Source organism: Nyctibius grandis, chromosome 4, assembly GCF_013368605.1.
Source record: "Nyctibius grandis isolate bNycGra1 chromosome 4, bNycGra1.pri, whole genome shotgun sequence".
Lineage (NCBI taxonomy): Eukaryota > Metazoa > Chordata > Aves > Nyctibiiformes > Nyctibiidae > Nyctibius > Nyctibius grandis.
The window spans coordinates 29,899,754-29,914,481 of NC_090661.1; the positions used below are offsets into that span (position 1 = coordinate 29,899,754).

At 44.4% G+C, this 14,728-nt stretch overlaps 1 protein-coding gene across 4 annotated transcripts in view; it reads left to right on the forward strand.

Moving 5' to 3' along the window:
• Positions 1-14,728, forward strand: part of MAPKBP1 (mitogen-activated protein kinase binding protein 1) — a 103,716-nt gene that overhangs the window by 20,550 nt on the left and 68,438 nt on the right. For 2 of the 4 annotated variants that reach the window (XM_068397851.1, XM_068397855.1), the window contains exon 3: positions 9,856-9,947. In XM_068397851.1, coding sequence (XP_068253952.1) covers positions 9,856-9,947 — 92 coding nt within the window. Of the gene's footprint in view, positions 1-9,855; positions 9,948-13,673; positions 13,710-14,728 lie in introns of those variants that run through there. The other 2 variants (XM_068397852.1, XM_068397853.1) reach the window with 2 other exon arrangements.

Consider the following 14,728-nt stretch of genomic DNA (forward strand, 5'->3'; position numbering starts at 1 on the left):
AAAAAGTAACGCACATTTGCAAATTGGAAAAATCTGTTCCTTTTGAAGAAGTGATCCTGCACAATTCCAGGTCCTGAGAGCTCAAGGAATGCCTTCTTTGAAGCCTGCCCACACAGGATGTGTGTGTCTGTTACGTCCCATAGGGTTCGCCTGCCTGTGGAGCAGTCCGATTGACTCCATGTGCAGATGCTTACTCTGGAATAAATCAGGATTGACTCTTTAAGTGCCAGCAAACCTGTAGCTTGTTTGATGTCCCTTTTTCTTTTTTGAAATATACATTCATCACACAATCTTCACAAACTTCGCTTACATCAACAAAAAGAATTCCCCACACAAAAGTCAAAATAGCATCATCACAACGCCAGCGAAGGTGGACAATTTACACACACTCCACCCCTTGTCCCTTCACCACATTTGTATCTCTGAAGCTCAGATATTCTGAAGGTTTTGTGCAGTCTCATGAAAACCTGAGTCGGGGCTGCTTTTACGGTGAGGATGATGGCTGGATGGGAGAAGAAGAAGTTGCTGCTTGCCATGTCTTTAGCGGGGGTTGATAAGGTTATATGTACCTCTCCTCATCCCTGCAGTATTTTAGGAGGAATTGGACCTTGGTGTGGGGGTGGGAAAGAGAAAATTGGGGGATCAGGCTGGTGTTAAGTGAAGAAACAGAAGGTAATTATTTAGTGATGGCTAGGTCATGCTGCAGAATCTGGTAGGAAATTAACCCTCTATGTATTCTCTTTTGCAGGCCATAGGGACACCTGCAGATATGTGCTGCTGTCAGTTCTGAATTCCCTCACTATGATTCCTAGTAGAGGTGCTTTTAATAGCCTCCCACCCACTTCCCTGGGGCTACGCAACGGTATTTATGGCATCCCTGGGACTGCCTTACTCCAGGTGCATGGAAAAGAAGGCAGAGTGCAGATTCAGCACGTAGCCCCCAACAGCTGGGGCTGACAGGTCAGGAATGCAGTCCTGACAGCTGTAATCGGACTGAAAGCAGCCAGCACGGTGGGGAGGCCAGGAGGGGAGAGCAGGCAAGAGAGGCTGTGCCGAGAGATGGACGAACGCACGCACACTGCTTGCAGGCGCATGTGGAAAGACAGCCTGCAGGGACCCTGGGTTGCTCACGTTCCCTTTCTTCCACCTCCGTCCTTGTTTTGTTCTCTGTTCTCTCAACTGCCTGGATCATTTTTAGTAACTGTGTGGACACCCCTGTGCAGCCATTGTAGTGACACATGGCAGAGCCATTAGAGCTGAGGCTCAGCATTTCCATCAGAACACCCACCCATCCCACCTCTGCTTTTGTGCAGGTTTACTAATGTAGTGCAATGCTTCCCTTAACTCAGCGATTCAAAATCTTTGGGCAAGTCGGTTTCTGCCCTTGCCACTCTTCTGCCAAGGTGCATCATTCATAATTTGTGTTGTGGGAGATCATTCCCTGATGTTCTTAAAGTGGTTATCTTGAAATCAAATTGCCTAGAATTGGCAACTGATTGTTGCAGGTGATGATGTTCTGGTTGAGTCTTTGGGTTGTTTTTTTTTTTTTGTTTTTAAATTGATTAAAATGTGAGGATTTGTTCAGTGGTCAGACATAGCCCTGAATTCTTTCATCCTATGAATGCTGCTTCAAATTGAGCATTGGCTGGAAACACTTTGAAATGTTGCAACAAGTCTGTGTGGTGGATTGCATGAAACCAGTTTGATGGTCTTGGAGTAGTTCCTAGAGGGTCAGTTAGGCAACAGATGTGAATCTGCAATGGTACCAGTGAGCAAGGCTTGTGAGACTTGCCGTGAGAGATATGGAGACTGCTCTGTCAAGCCAGAGACGTTCTGAATTTGTTATGTTGGAACTTGGCTTACTACTGTTGCTTTTGCAGGTAGAATATTTTCAGTCTCCAGGCTTGTCAAGACAGTACTCTTTGCTAGCACTGGATGCTGAGGGATGGAAGGCTCAGGCTGGAGAGGAGGGAGAAGACAGAAAAGCCTCTTTTAAAAAAAATATTAAAAACAATTTTTAAAAGTGCGTATCCTATGTGCACATACAAAACCAGGGGGAGGCACTGGGGAGGTGAGGAACAGAAACCAGCTGTGGAGCTGAGTGGTTTTGTTGTTTGTGTGCTCTTGTAAGTCAAACAACCCCTGCAGTTAATTCCATCCACCCGTTTTCAGCCCTCTCCCTGCCAGACCAACAACAATAACCCCAACTCCCAAAAAAACAAACAGGCAGAGGAACCTGGGCCAAAACCAGAGCTTTGCAAGTCAAGCTCAAGTGCAAAATGAGTATTTCACAGCTGTGTTACAAAGCCCTGAAATGAAGGCTTTGCAGTGGAAATGCTGACAGCCCCTTAAGTAGAATAGTATACTGTAATTAGTATTCTGTGTTTAATGTGCCAAACGAAGCACAGCGGAGCTAAATGTAAGACTTCAAGCCTTTGTTTTTCTGCAGCAGTAACAGGAGATCAAACAGCACGTTCAGACGGTGGATTAGAGTTTACAACGTGTGCGCTGGTCCCTGGAGGTTAAACGTGCTTTTGTGCAGTGGGGCTCAGGGGCAGCAGGAGAGATGTACAAACAGGGCCAGCTGTGAGATCTGGCGCTCCGTATCAAATTTCGCTTGTGTAAGGAGTAGACAGCTATTTCTTAAATGCTGATGCCGACAATGTACAGCTACGATGCATTTTCATGTATCGGATGCCAGAGTGCATTGATACAACTTTGCTGTGTTGCAGCACGGAACACACGTTGGAGTGTGCGCAGCGGTGCTGAAAACTGTGGGAGCAGAATATAGGGAGGTGGATGTGAAAAGCACAGTGCCATTGTGAAACTCAGGCCTGATTTTGGAGCTCCCTGTGTCAGTGTATTGCCAGGACGAAAGAGTATTGGGGTCTCAAGTCGAGCTGTAAAAGCATTTTTTTAAGGTGAAAGAGCAGATGATTATGTAGCCACTCTTCAGATAAGGTAGTAACAGATTACTTGATGTGCTAGGGAAGGCTTTCCAAAGGAACCCTCATCAGTTATGGATCTCTGGGATTTCTGTGTCCACCACTTTCTCAGGAACGCGTGCCTTTACACATACATTATTAATATGCCCATATTCAGGCAGGAGAGGGATGAGGGTATGGACATTGTGCAGTGGATGATAGATGAACTCTGATGGATGTTGTCTTTTCACGCTGACTCGATGTGTCTAGTTAATTAAATGGATTCGAATGTTAACTGTGTTATACACAGGCCCGTGGGAAGGCTTTTAAAACAGAACTTGTCTGCATGTGGACATTTATTGAAGTAGCCATTCTGGAGTGGAATGGAATAATTGTGCTGCAAGAACTCCCTCTAAGGATGCTCTTCTTCATAAATAAGTGCTCACAAAGGCATGGAGAGCAAGGGGGAAGATGAAATCAAGCTGTTGGTTCAAGAGCAGAATTTCCCTTTCCATAGGGGTGCAGAGAGGAGAGAATGGGGGATAAGTTTCCAAGTGCAAAGCAGCTGTTCTTATCTGTGACTTTGTTGAGCAGGGTGACCTCTTCACTGCTGTCTGTAAATGATCTTAGATGTCAAAAAGGCAGATTGAGTGTAAAAAAATAATGGAAGACAAAACAGAAGACTATTATTCTGCTCTGTAAACACTTGCTGTGACCACACCTTGAAAGCTGTGTGTACTCTTGGTGTTTCATCTTTCATCTTGGGAAGGATATAGTGGACCTGGAAGGTGGTTCACAGAAGAGCATCACAGCTGATCAAAGATGTGAACTGGCTTTCAGGAGAGCCATAAACTGAGTAAGTGAAGACTCTTGTACTTGGAACACGATGACTTGAGGGTGATAGCATGGCTCCTGACAAAATCATGAGCCACCTAAAGATGGTATGTGGGGATTGACTATTCACTCTCTCTTCCTGTACAAGAACTAGGGCACATCAAATGAAACTAATATAAGTCAGATTTAAAACAAGAAGTGAAAGATGGTTCTTCTTGCAACATGTACCAGATTGATGGAGTTCCTTGCCAAAAGATGTTGTGAATGCTAAGCTTTTAAAGTCATAGTGGATAAGTTCATGGTAGAGAACTCTACTGAAATAGGTTAAAAACTGAGAATCTATTTTGAGACTGGGAGATTGACAGGAGGTGAGAAAGAATCAAATTTGCTTTCCCTTCTCTTAAACTTTATCCATACATTTATTTATGATGCTCTTCTTCCTGACTTTTCTCCTTCCCTTATGGCTGCAAATGGAAACAGGAACCAGGGCTAGATACTGATATCTGATCCAAGATGGCCAATATCTCATGAAGTCTGGAACAGACACATCTGCTTGCTGGACATGGTTTTCCCAGGCTGTAGCCTCCTGCCTAATGCCATAGGTACTGGGACATGTGGGCAGCCCTGTACAGTAACATCATTTTTCTCCCCTCGGTGGTCTTTTTGAGCACTGGAGAGTTGCATGTGTTCTCTGAAATGCTTTGCTTCTTTATTTCCATGCTTAAATAAATTGCATTTGTAGAGAATTATGAAGTTTTGGGCCCAGAAGAGAATGTGAATAGTATTAGAAGGCAGGAGCTAAGGTGATAGAGTCAGAAAACTCTTTAATTTCTTGAGCATATGAGCATGGGGGAGAGGGGCTGAAATACTATTGAATTCCTACTTAGTCTTTTGCTAGCCTAGGGAGGGTGATGGGAATGAGTAGCAGCATCATTCAGCCTACAGTTGAAACTCTTTGAGGGATGCCTGGTGTTAAAAATGGCTTTCTCTTGAAATTTTCTTTTTCTCTCTTTCTTTAAGGTGAAGCCAGGCTGCAGAAGTCTGCTGGTGGGCAAGCAGGCATAGTCACAGGACCTCCTCCCCAGCAGTGGTGGCTCAGTAGTAAAACAGTGCAGCTGTAGAGAGAGCGCCTGTGAGCTCAGGTCAGGCAGGACTGTCACTGTGACTGGGTTGTCCCCTTTGGCACCCATTTTGGTGGAAAATATTACTGTGCTGGGTGTGTTTACTACTGCTTTCTAACAGCACACTGCCTAGATGTGCAGGCCACAGTGTTTGCCTCCTATACCTCCTGTGTGGCTTTGCAGTGTAGACGGTCCCAAAGGGATGCAAACGATGGGAAGGAGGAGAGTGTTTGCAGGGGGTGAAGTTGTGCTGATCCTTCAAGGATTTCTGTGTTGTCCTTTTAGCATGTGGAAACAATTGCTTGTGGTAACTTCCTCAAAACAACAGAAAGAGCTCACGCAAGTACGAAACTCACTCTCTGAGAGCTGGGAGCAGCTGGTCATACATCGTGTTTTCAGAAAAGACAAACAAGGCTGGCAGGGGCTGTTTAGACCAGCCTTGCCAAAAGGACTATCTGCACCTCAGTAGTAAGGCAGAGGTGGCATGGCTTTGTCATGCAAGTGTGGGCTTTCCCCTCATGCTTTGTGGGACTGTGCCTGAGGGAAGCAAGGACCCACGAAGACCTGCCCTTTGGCTTCCAGGTGGAATTGGGCTGCAGCAAGGCCCCTCTCCCTGGAAAGGCCTGGCTGCCATGAATATCTGTTGGTACCTGAAGTCCTGCAATTCAGGACTCTGCTGGGCTGGTCCTACCAGGTGTGGGAACTATCTGGCCATCTTGGGATCTGATGTGGAAGGAAGAGAGTAAGTGATCTGCTTAGGCACTAAAATTTCTTTACACATTTGTGCAACTCCAAGCAGCCAAATTTAGATTTAAGCCTGTAAAAATGGGTGAATATCAGGTTTTGCAAGACAGGTGTTAGCTGCTCAGCTGATTCTGGTTTTGGTGCCTAAGAGTGTGTATTTAGCTTCCAAATTTGAAAAAAAGTGGACCTTAAAGGAATGGAGATGGGGTGGTTACAGGTAGTGTAGTGGCAATGCAAAGTGAGCTGCAGAAGCATGTTGTGTGTGAATCAATTCGATAATGCTTGCAAATTGCATATAGAACCTTGACTGAAAGTGCCAAGTACTATTAATAGAAGCCTTGAGATGAAATAACAAATGTGGGTAGCCAGCCCCTTCTCTGCACCTCTAATTTAGGTGCACAAAATGACAGGTTTAATCTTACAGTTGTTTCCAGGCTTGGATGAGAGTGATGAGGTAGCCCATTGATTGCCTGTGAAGGCCTGAGCAAGCAGTAATGTGTCTGATGACTGTGGGAAGCAAATTGGGCCAACGTAGGAGCTATTGGTAACGAACACGGTGTCTCAGATCTGCAGGGGGACTCTCCAGGTCCTGTGGTTAGCTCAGATCAGACCTGAAAAGGTGTGTCAGGGAATTTAGTTCTGATTGGGAGGTGCTGAAGTACCACCTGGGAGACTTGTACAAATGGCAGTGGTTATGGCTGTGTAGGACTGGGAAACTGCGGTTGCCACGTGAGGAGGTGGGTTCCTACCTTGTAAGTCATAACTTCAGAGGTGGGATAATGGCAGACCTGTAGCAGCAAATTTGCCCTTTGCTGACAAATCTTAGTTCCAGGTTAGGAAGTTAAAGTTGGTGTACTCCTGCCCTAATTAACTATGTTAATCATTTCTTGGTTTTAGCTGGCAAGTTGAGAGGAATCCAGTTTATACTGCGTTTTTACCTATTGTTTTTTCTCTCTGAAATGTTTTTCATTCTTCTGTCAAGTTTTGTGACAAGTGACTGACTATCTCTTGCTTTTATGTCACCTAGTCTGGAGGTTGGTCATGGGGATAAAGCTGTGGTGTGTTGTGGGCAGGGTGGTGCGAGTGGAGCTCACAAGTGTCATGAGACCAAATTTTAAACTTGCATGTACTCCTTTTCAGAGCAAGTTGGTTTTAATACTCAAGGATTATCACGTGGAATTGTTGTAAGAGCATCCATTGAATAGGCTTATGGGGTTGCCTTTCAGATTCTTTACATTAGGAAGGTTTTAAAGCTAAGACTAGGAGCAAAGGAGGGGGAGTCTTTTTCAGAAGGTTAGTTATGAGTCTCTGGACACAGATATCTCTTTCTGTGGCACTAGGTCTATCAACACCAGTGGTATGGCCTTGATAGCTGTTGTCTTTTTCTAATGGAATGAGTGATCTGTTGGAGGCCAGAAGATGCTCCCTGGCAGTAGAATAATTGGACCTGAAGACTGAGCTGCTCCTTTTGTGTCAAGCTGTGTGCTGACCATAGGAGACAGGTAGACTTACCACCTCCTAGCAATGCCACAGTCAGTCTATTGGCAGAGCAGCATGGGGCCTCCACAGACCTGGAGCGAGAGAGGAAGCTGGAGCAAGTGTGACATTTTGCTGTTGGTGGGGTGAGAGTGCCAAGATGATTCAGTTACTGCTCGTTTGGTTTCTCTCCCTCTTAAAGACAAGGAGGGGGCAGATTTTTCCACACCACCGAGTACAGGGTGGGTTTTGGAGGTACAGCTGGATTGATGTAGTTGCCAGTGAAAGGGGACAGTTTTTCTTTTCCCTGTCTCTGAGCTGCCTGTGGCTTCCCCAGGCTGGCAAACAGAAAACAAAAACTACAACATGGTTTTCTGCTGCTTTGGCCTGCCGGGCAGGCAGTTGCCATGCCAGTGCTGGCACAAGGGAAAGGGCCGGGGGTGTCATTGGGATGAGTGGGATGAGGGAGGAAGGAACTATCCCCCTCCAGAGCAGGCAGCTGTAAGATCAGCTCAGGAGTGGTGTAAGGCTGCACACTGAGAGGTGCGATATACATCCTCGCAGAGCAAAAATGTACCTGTTGGTGACATTGCTGCTGAATAGCTGCATACCCAAGGTCAAGTAGTGCCTTTCAGGATAGCTGCAATTACAGCCAGCCTGAGCTAAGCCTGTGCCGAGCAGCTTAAGCACAGCATTGCTAAATTGATGTTTGCTGACAGCGTCAAGTAATTGATGCCTTATCTAGATTGGAGCACTTGAATGGCACATGTCTCTTCCACTTCCTCCTTCCCTGTCAAGAATGCGGTTTCTATAGGAATTTAAACCTCTCTTAGTTTGATGGGTTGGGAACTGCTGATATGAGCTGTAATTTCAGCAGTAGAAGCATTGGGTCCTTCTTTCTGTGCATTTGTGAGACTGCTTTAAAAATAAATATGTTTTGAAGTATTGTTAACGAGCCTGGAAGAGTAGATATCCTCCTAGCCTCCCTCATTCCTTCTCCCCCAACATTTTTGGTCCATCATTAAGTTGGAACAAAACTATTTCCTTTCTTTACCAGTGGATTTGTAAATGCATTTTTAATTGTAGGTTCTTATACTTAAAAAAATCCATTAGAGTTTTGTAAAAGCCATGTTTCCAGAGATACTCATTTCGCAAGGGAAGGGGACAATTTGGTGTTCTGTCATACTGTCTCAAAGCATATGAGGTATATTATTACTAAAAGGGAAAAAAAGACCCAGTTGTTCCAGAGACTGGGATATGAAATCCTCCACTTTCTATGTCACTGGTTTGAAGGCAGGCCAAATTTGAACTAGCTGAAGCATGAATGGCTCACTTTAAGCCGCAGCACCTCAGCCCTGCTTTACCTGTTGAAACAAGGTGGTTCTCTGTGTGGGATTACTTCTGTAACCTTCTCTAGTAACCTGGGCCATGAGCTCAGTGAGACCTCATTTCTTCACCCTACAGCCTCCTCAAGTCTGGTGAGCTGTGTGGTCAGGGTGGCGTGGGGAACCTGCCCTGCCCTTGCCTTTTGTGTGCCACGTTGCTATAAATACAAGATGTTCGTCTTCAGGGCAGCTATTAAAGATAGTAGTAATTTTTACAATAGTAACTTCTTATGCCACGTCCATGCCCTTAAGGCCTTAACCAAATATAACTTAGACGGTGATAATTAAAAACAGAAGACTGTGACCCAGTAAAATCCATGAGTTTGGCAGGGACAGCAATGCTGAGGAAGAATGTATGAATCAAATATATAATAAATAAAGTCAAGCTGTGCAAATGTAAAGGAAAGAGAGTAATTTTATGTCGGTCAAAACAACTCCAGGGCTGAGAACTGGTTTGTGCTCAGAGGTTGAGTCATGCCACAGACCAGATTTTGTGCAGTGTAATCCCACTGTAACCTTTTGCTTTGGGGTAATTGCTAAATTCTGATGCTTTCTCTGCCAGGGAGCATTCCCAAAAATATTGTGTCGTGTCCATCTGTCCCACTCCCTTCCCCTTTTGTTTTTGCTTTTCCTGGCTTCTTGCCACAGAGGCCTGACTATGAATCTCTGTATCTTCCAAGTAGCTCTTCCCAGTTGCATTTCTTTTCTTTTCCTAAAAATAGTTGAGATCTTTGCTCCAGGGTGAAAGCAAGCATTTTGAATTACTATCTCTTGCATGGGTCATTGGTATGCAGGCTTGAGAACCCAGTCATGTAAGCTGTTCTCTCTCTTGAGATTCCTCGGGAGGGATGCCCTGGTCCACTGGATGTGGTTTCCAATTGAAGCACTGTGGGAAAAACTGACTATTCAGTTCCTAGGAATACAGGGCTGGGACCAGGCTGAACCAGCCTGGAGATAAAGAGAACGGGTCAACCTGGAAATGATTTTTGGGAAAGAGCTCTGGAGAAAGTGGTTTGCTGCTCTTGCTGGGAGGATAGAAATTGGTGGGTGGTGGATGTGCACCCCAGCTTCTCACTAGTACTATCTGCTGCTTGCAATCCTTTGTCTTTGTAATGCTTTGCAATGCTCTGGCGTAGACAAATAATCAGTGGATTGATAACTCCTTCTCTGTACCCTGGCAGTATTTTACTGTGCCTGTGCTGAAAACTGAGGAGGGTTGCTTCTGTACCTGGGTGCTTGTCAATGAATTTTTAGGAGCTGTGATTCTTCTCAGTGACAGTGTGAACCAGACCATCTGCATCTGTGTATGGGTCCATTTGAACTGCACTCATATTTCATGATACTTCTTGTTTTCTTTTTCATACGCACTAGGTGACTTTGGAGAAGGTGTTGGGGATAACTGTGTCGGGAGGCAGAGGATTAGCCTGCGACCCCAGAACTGGCCTCGTTGCTTATCCGGCAGGGTGAGTCACTAACCATGTTCTTCAAAGCTAAGATAAACCAGGATTGATGCATCAACATAAAGATCAGAAGACCCCTATAGTCTTCTATAGCGAGGCTATTTTCTGTTCTTTAGTCATTTAACACTACAGAATGATGAGACTCAGCACTGTTAGTGTAATTGGCAAGGGGGAGGGATTGCATTTTACCTGTCAAGTTTTAATGGGATCCATTTTAATGGAACTCCTCTCCTTCTTGCTCTAAGCTGGGAGTTAAATACATTGTGGACTTTTTAACTATGCTCTGTAGTGTGGTGAACTTACTTACACATAACTCAACGCAATTCTCAAGCCAGTAAGTACCTAATGGAGCAGGTGATGCTTTCAATGAATCAACAAAAGCTTTTTCTATATGCCCTGCAATTTATGACTTACCATATTCCTCAGCCAAATGCAGAGAAAGGTTTCAGGCTTACAGCTGCTTGTATGTGGATTCTCTGGAGTGCAACACATTTAGCAACTGCAGTCTAAGTCCAGATAGAGATATCCATAAGGAGACTTCGATGGACAGCAAAAGAGCTACCTAGAGGGAGATAGCTGAGGGATGGAGTAGTGGCTTTGTGAGTTGCACGTTTAGCAAAATCATAGACATCTGGGGCCAGATCCTGATCTTGATGAAGGTAGAGCTTGCCCAAAGGCCACGTGCCTATGGAGGAGCAGAGCATGTTGGAGTTGCTGGTCTGTGGAATGGGACTTGTCTGAAAGAATGTAGCCCCTGAAAAATTTTAAAGTAACTGTGAAAGATGCAGGTAGAGGTCTCATAGTGGATGGCATTTTGAAAAAGCTGAGGAGGAAAAACATTTTATCCTGCCATTGAAAGTGTGGCTGTTGAGATGGGGTATATCTATGACTCAGATGAAAAGATGTGATACTGTAGTGGGAATAGATCGGTAAGACAGAAGAGTAACTTCAGGAAAAGCCTTCACTGCCTAATGTAGCACTATGTGGGGATACTCCAGCTGGCTGGTTGCAGAAGTCCATATGAGCTTGGCTCTTCCTCTGGACTTTTTTATTCTGCTGGTCAGCAAGCTAAAGGAGAAGAGGAAGGGCAGTATCTCCAGGTGGCATTGCATAGGCATACTCTTAAGCCATGAAAGCTGGAATTAGAAGAAAGGAACTTCCACAACAATTATAGATGACGTTTCGAAGCAAACAAGAAACAGGCTAGCAACACTTAAGTATTCTGTGTTTGTGGCCAAAATGAGAGATGGGGTCAGTAAAACTGGCTAGAAACTTCTGCCCATCCTGGCGATATTGTAGTTCACAGAATCACAGAATCGTGGTTGGGAGGAACCTCTTGAGATCATCTAGACCAACCCCCATGCTGAAGCAGGGTCACCTAGCACAGGTTGCCCAGGACCATGGCCAGGCAGCTTTTGAATATCTCCAAAGATGGAGAATCCACAACCTCTCCAGGCAGCACATTCCACTGTTTGACTACTCTCACAGTAACAATAAAAAAAAAGAGGTGAGGCGTTTGGTTTTTTCTTTTCTTTTTCCTTTGTGTTCAAATGGAATTTCATGTGTTTTAATTTCTGCCCATTGCCTCTTTTTCTGTCAGTGTGCAGCCTGTTAAACTGCAGACAATCTGAGATCTGCATCTGTGCTTGACAGCATCCTTTATGCTTGAACTCTTTGGAGCCAGGCAAATATATTCAAGTGTGTGTTGCCTCTTCCTCTGCATCTTTTCTGATGCTGAATATGTTCGTGCTTGAAGAGGGCAAGGAGAGAGAGAAGAAATCAAGTGCAGTAAACAGATGTTTTGGGCTCTTGCATAGCTAAAGATAGATTAGGTTTGTTAATAGCGATGTCCTCTGATGAGCTTGTGCATGCCTAACATTGATTTAATCAAGCATGAGGACACCTGGGGATTCTTTTGGGTAATTAAAAGGTTATGTGGTTCCTTAGGGCTTTACAGGGGAATTCCTGTTCTTACTTGTTGGTGATAGCATCTCATGGCCTGGTCAGGAAACCTATGGAATATACCAGATGTGTGTTGTAACAGTTTAATGGCTTATATGACTTGCTGCTTTTGTGCCACGACTGGCCTGTTTTGTGATGCTGTTGTGATTTGCTGCAGTCAAGACAATCTCTAACAAAACTTGCATTAGTTAAGGAGTCAAAACACGAGAGGGGTACTGGTGCAGGCCTTACTAAGTTGATGGAAGTTCAGTTTGTTGTTGGTTTTTGGTTTTTATTTTTTTCTTGTTTCCAATGAATTTCTCTTGATTTGCAAGAATCCTGGCATTTCTGGTACATGGGTGCTTTTTTTTTGTTTATTTTTGTTTCTATTTTTTTGAATTTACTGGACACCAAAGCTTCTTATATGAGGCTGATGTAGCAGACTGGGTATGGCTCATGCACAGTTGGTTCATGACCTGTCCATGCAACTTGGTCACCTTCAGCTGTGCTCCAGGTACTCCAGTGATTTCCTCAGCCCTCTGCTCATCTACTGAGGTTTTACAATCCTGACATGCAGATGCTTTGCTCTTCCAGTCTGTCCTACCTGTAAAAGCTGAATTTACATAACAACTCTTACTTTCCTAAGAACACTTTCAACATACCTGGATTCATTTGGTTGAGATCAAAACAGTTGCCCCAGGCGTCCTGACTTCACCCACACCAGGCATACAAATGCGTATGTGAATGAGGACTTGTGCATGAGAAGCTTTGGTGTTCTTTGAGCAGAATCTTAACTCTGGTCTCTGGTTTGCCTAAAGTAATTAAAAAAAAAAACCAAACAAACAATTGCTTTTCTGGATTTTCTCTTTCCTGGAGTTTCTGAATCTCCTGAGAAGATTCTGGACCTCCTGAAAGAAGCAGTTCCCAAGGCAACCCAAGCTCATTCCAACTCCACAGTGGTGCCAAAGAACTGAGTGTTACATTATTACTTTCTTTCCTTCTCACTGGATTTTAAACCTTTTATCCTTTCTCTTCTTTGACCCTAATGAGGCTTTTGCTCCCGCAGTGTGTGACAGCAGCTTTGCTGACCCTGGTATTATTTTGGTGGTCTGCTAGTGTTGCAGGAGCCTTTGTCTTCATGTCTGCCATAAAGGCTAAAGGCACTGGGTGCTGCAGATGTTCTATGCCTCCGCTTTCACATAAGGCTGTTGTCTTGGGAGATAAGACAACACAGGAGAGAAAATGACATCCTCTCCAAATGTCTTAACAACTGCTGCCTGCACTCACCTGTTCTTATGCTGGCAAGTGAAATACATCCACAGTTGCTTAATTTGATCTGTGTTAGGGTTATGCAGTAAGTAACAAAGTCGGTCTTGTGGGAGGAGTGAGTGGGACAGAAATGTACTGAATTTTTTAGTTCTTGTGGCAGGTCTGATGCTCTGTCCTCCTTTCCTTTCAGTTTTTTCTCCCCTTTGCTTTTTCCCTGCCCTTCTCTCATTTTGGTTTATTCTCTTTTTTTTTTGCAGTAGCTAGCTGAGGTCCTGTTTCCTAGAAACAAAAAGGGAAACAAAGCTAAGAAAATCCTCTGAGGATGACTAGCATTAAAAAAGGGAAAAATGAAAAAGGGGGGGATGTCTATTTATTTAAATTCTAGGTCAGCTGCTCAGATAGCTTGAGTCAGCTTATCTGTTTTGGGGTTGTGTTTGCTGTTATTTTTTAAGCCTTGTAGGTTGGTGTGACGACTGACTGATTTATTTTGCTTCTCTTTATTCTTTCCTTGGCTCTCAGTTGGCCATGATAGCTGGTTGGGAACCTTGTCTTCATGTGAGTCACTTGCCTGCTTGAGGCAGCAGCCTCTGCTTTTTGTTCCTTAGGAGCAGGAACGTAGTGCTTCATGCTGTTCAGTGTGTAATGTCTTTTAAACTGTGTTTTGTTATGTTCTGGCAAGCTTAAGCCTCTCTCTAGCTCTGCTCGTCAATTCCCAGCCACTCTGATAGAAGTCAGGGGTTTTTCACATTAGTGTTCCTTGCTGGGGAAATTGGTCTTTGATATGTAGCACGTGTAATGAGTTGATTTGTCTCAGCTTGCATGTTCTTCCCTTCCCTTCAGCTCTCTAGCGTAGCTCTTTACATACAGCAACTCCTGCTAAAGGCAGACACGGTTTTAATATAGCAATCCTCTCTGAGATTTAGTGAAATTAATTTCTTTGGGTTTCTCTCAGAAATTGCTGTAGCCAGTACAGACACAGTCCCATGGCTAGCTCTGTGTGTGCATGGTACATTTGATGAAGAACTTATTTTGATGTCCCAATATTCTGTACCATTTCAGAATGAATCACCCTTGTTTGTACATGAGAAGGGAGGGACAACAAAAGAAGGAGCTATATGATCAAAGTTAAGATGAAGATATTAAGTCTTTTCTCCTGCTGCTTTTTGCCACAAGATCTTGTTGAAGAGCTAGACTTGTTCCTGCTTTATCACCTGGAGGTTTTTTTGAGATAGGACAACTAATATTCAGAAGTGAATAGCAGTGTGATGTGTTCAAAATCAGAAAACTGCACAGCTGTCTGGGTCAAATCTTGTTTTACTGCTAGTGTGCCATGCATGTTGGATGTCAGCGCAGCAGCCCCTCGTGTGTCAGCCTGTACCGCAGCAGAATTGAGCCACCGTCTCCTCTTTTCATTTCACTGTGTCTCCCCCTGTTCCACCTCTTGTCCTTGGCTGTCTTGCAGTACTGAGTGAAGGCTTCTTAACTCTGTCAGCCCTTTTGAGTTATACCCCTCCTGGCTCCCCGTCCACTGATCCAGGGAGGTAAGTGTGAGGTCCTGCACAGGCAGGGCAGTG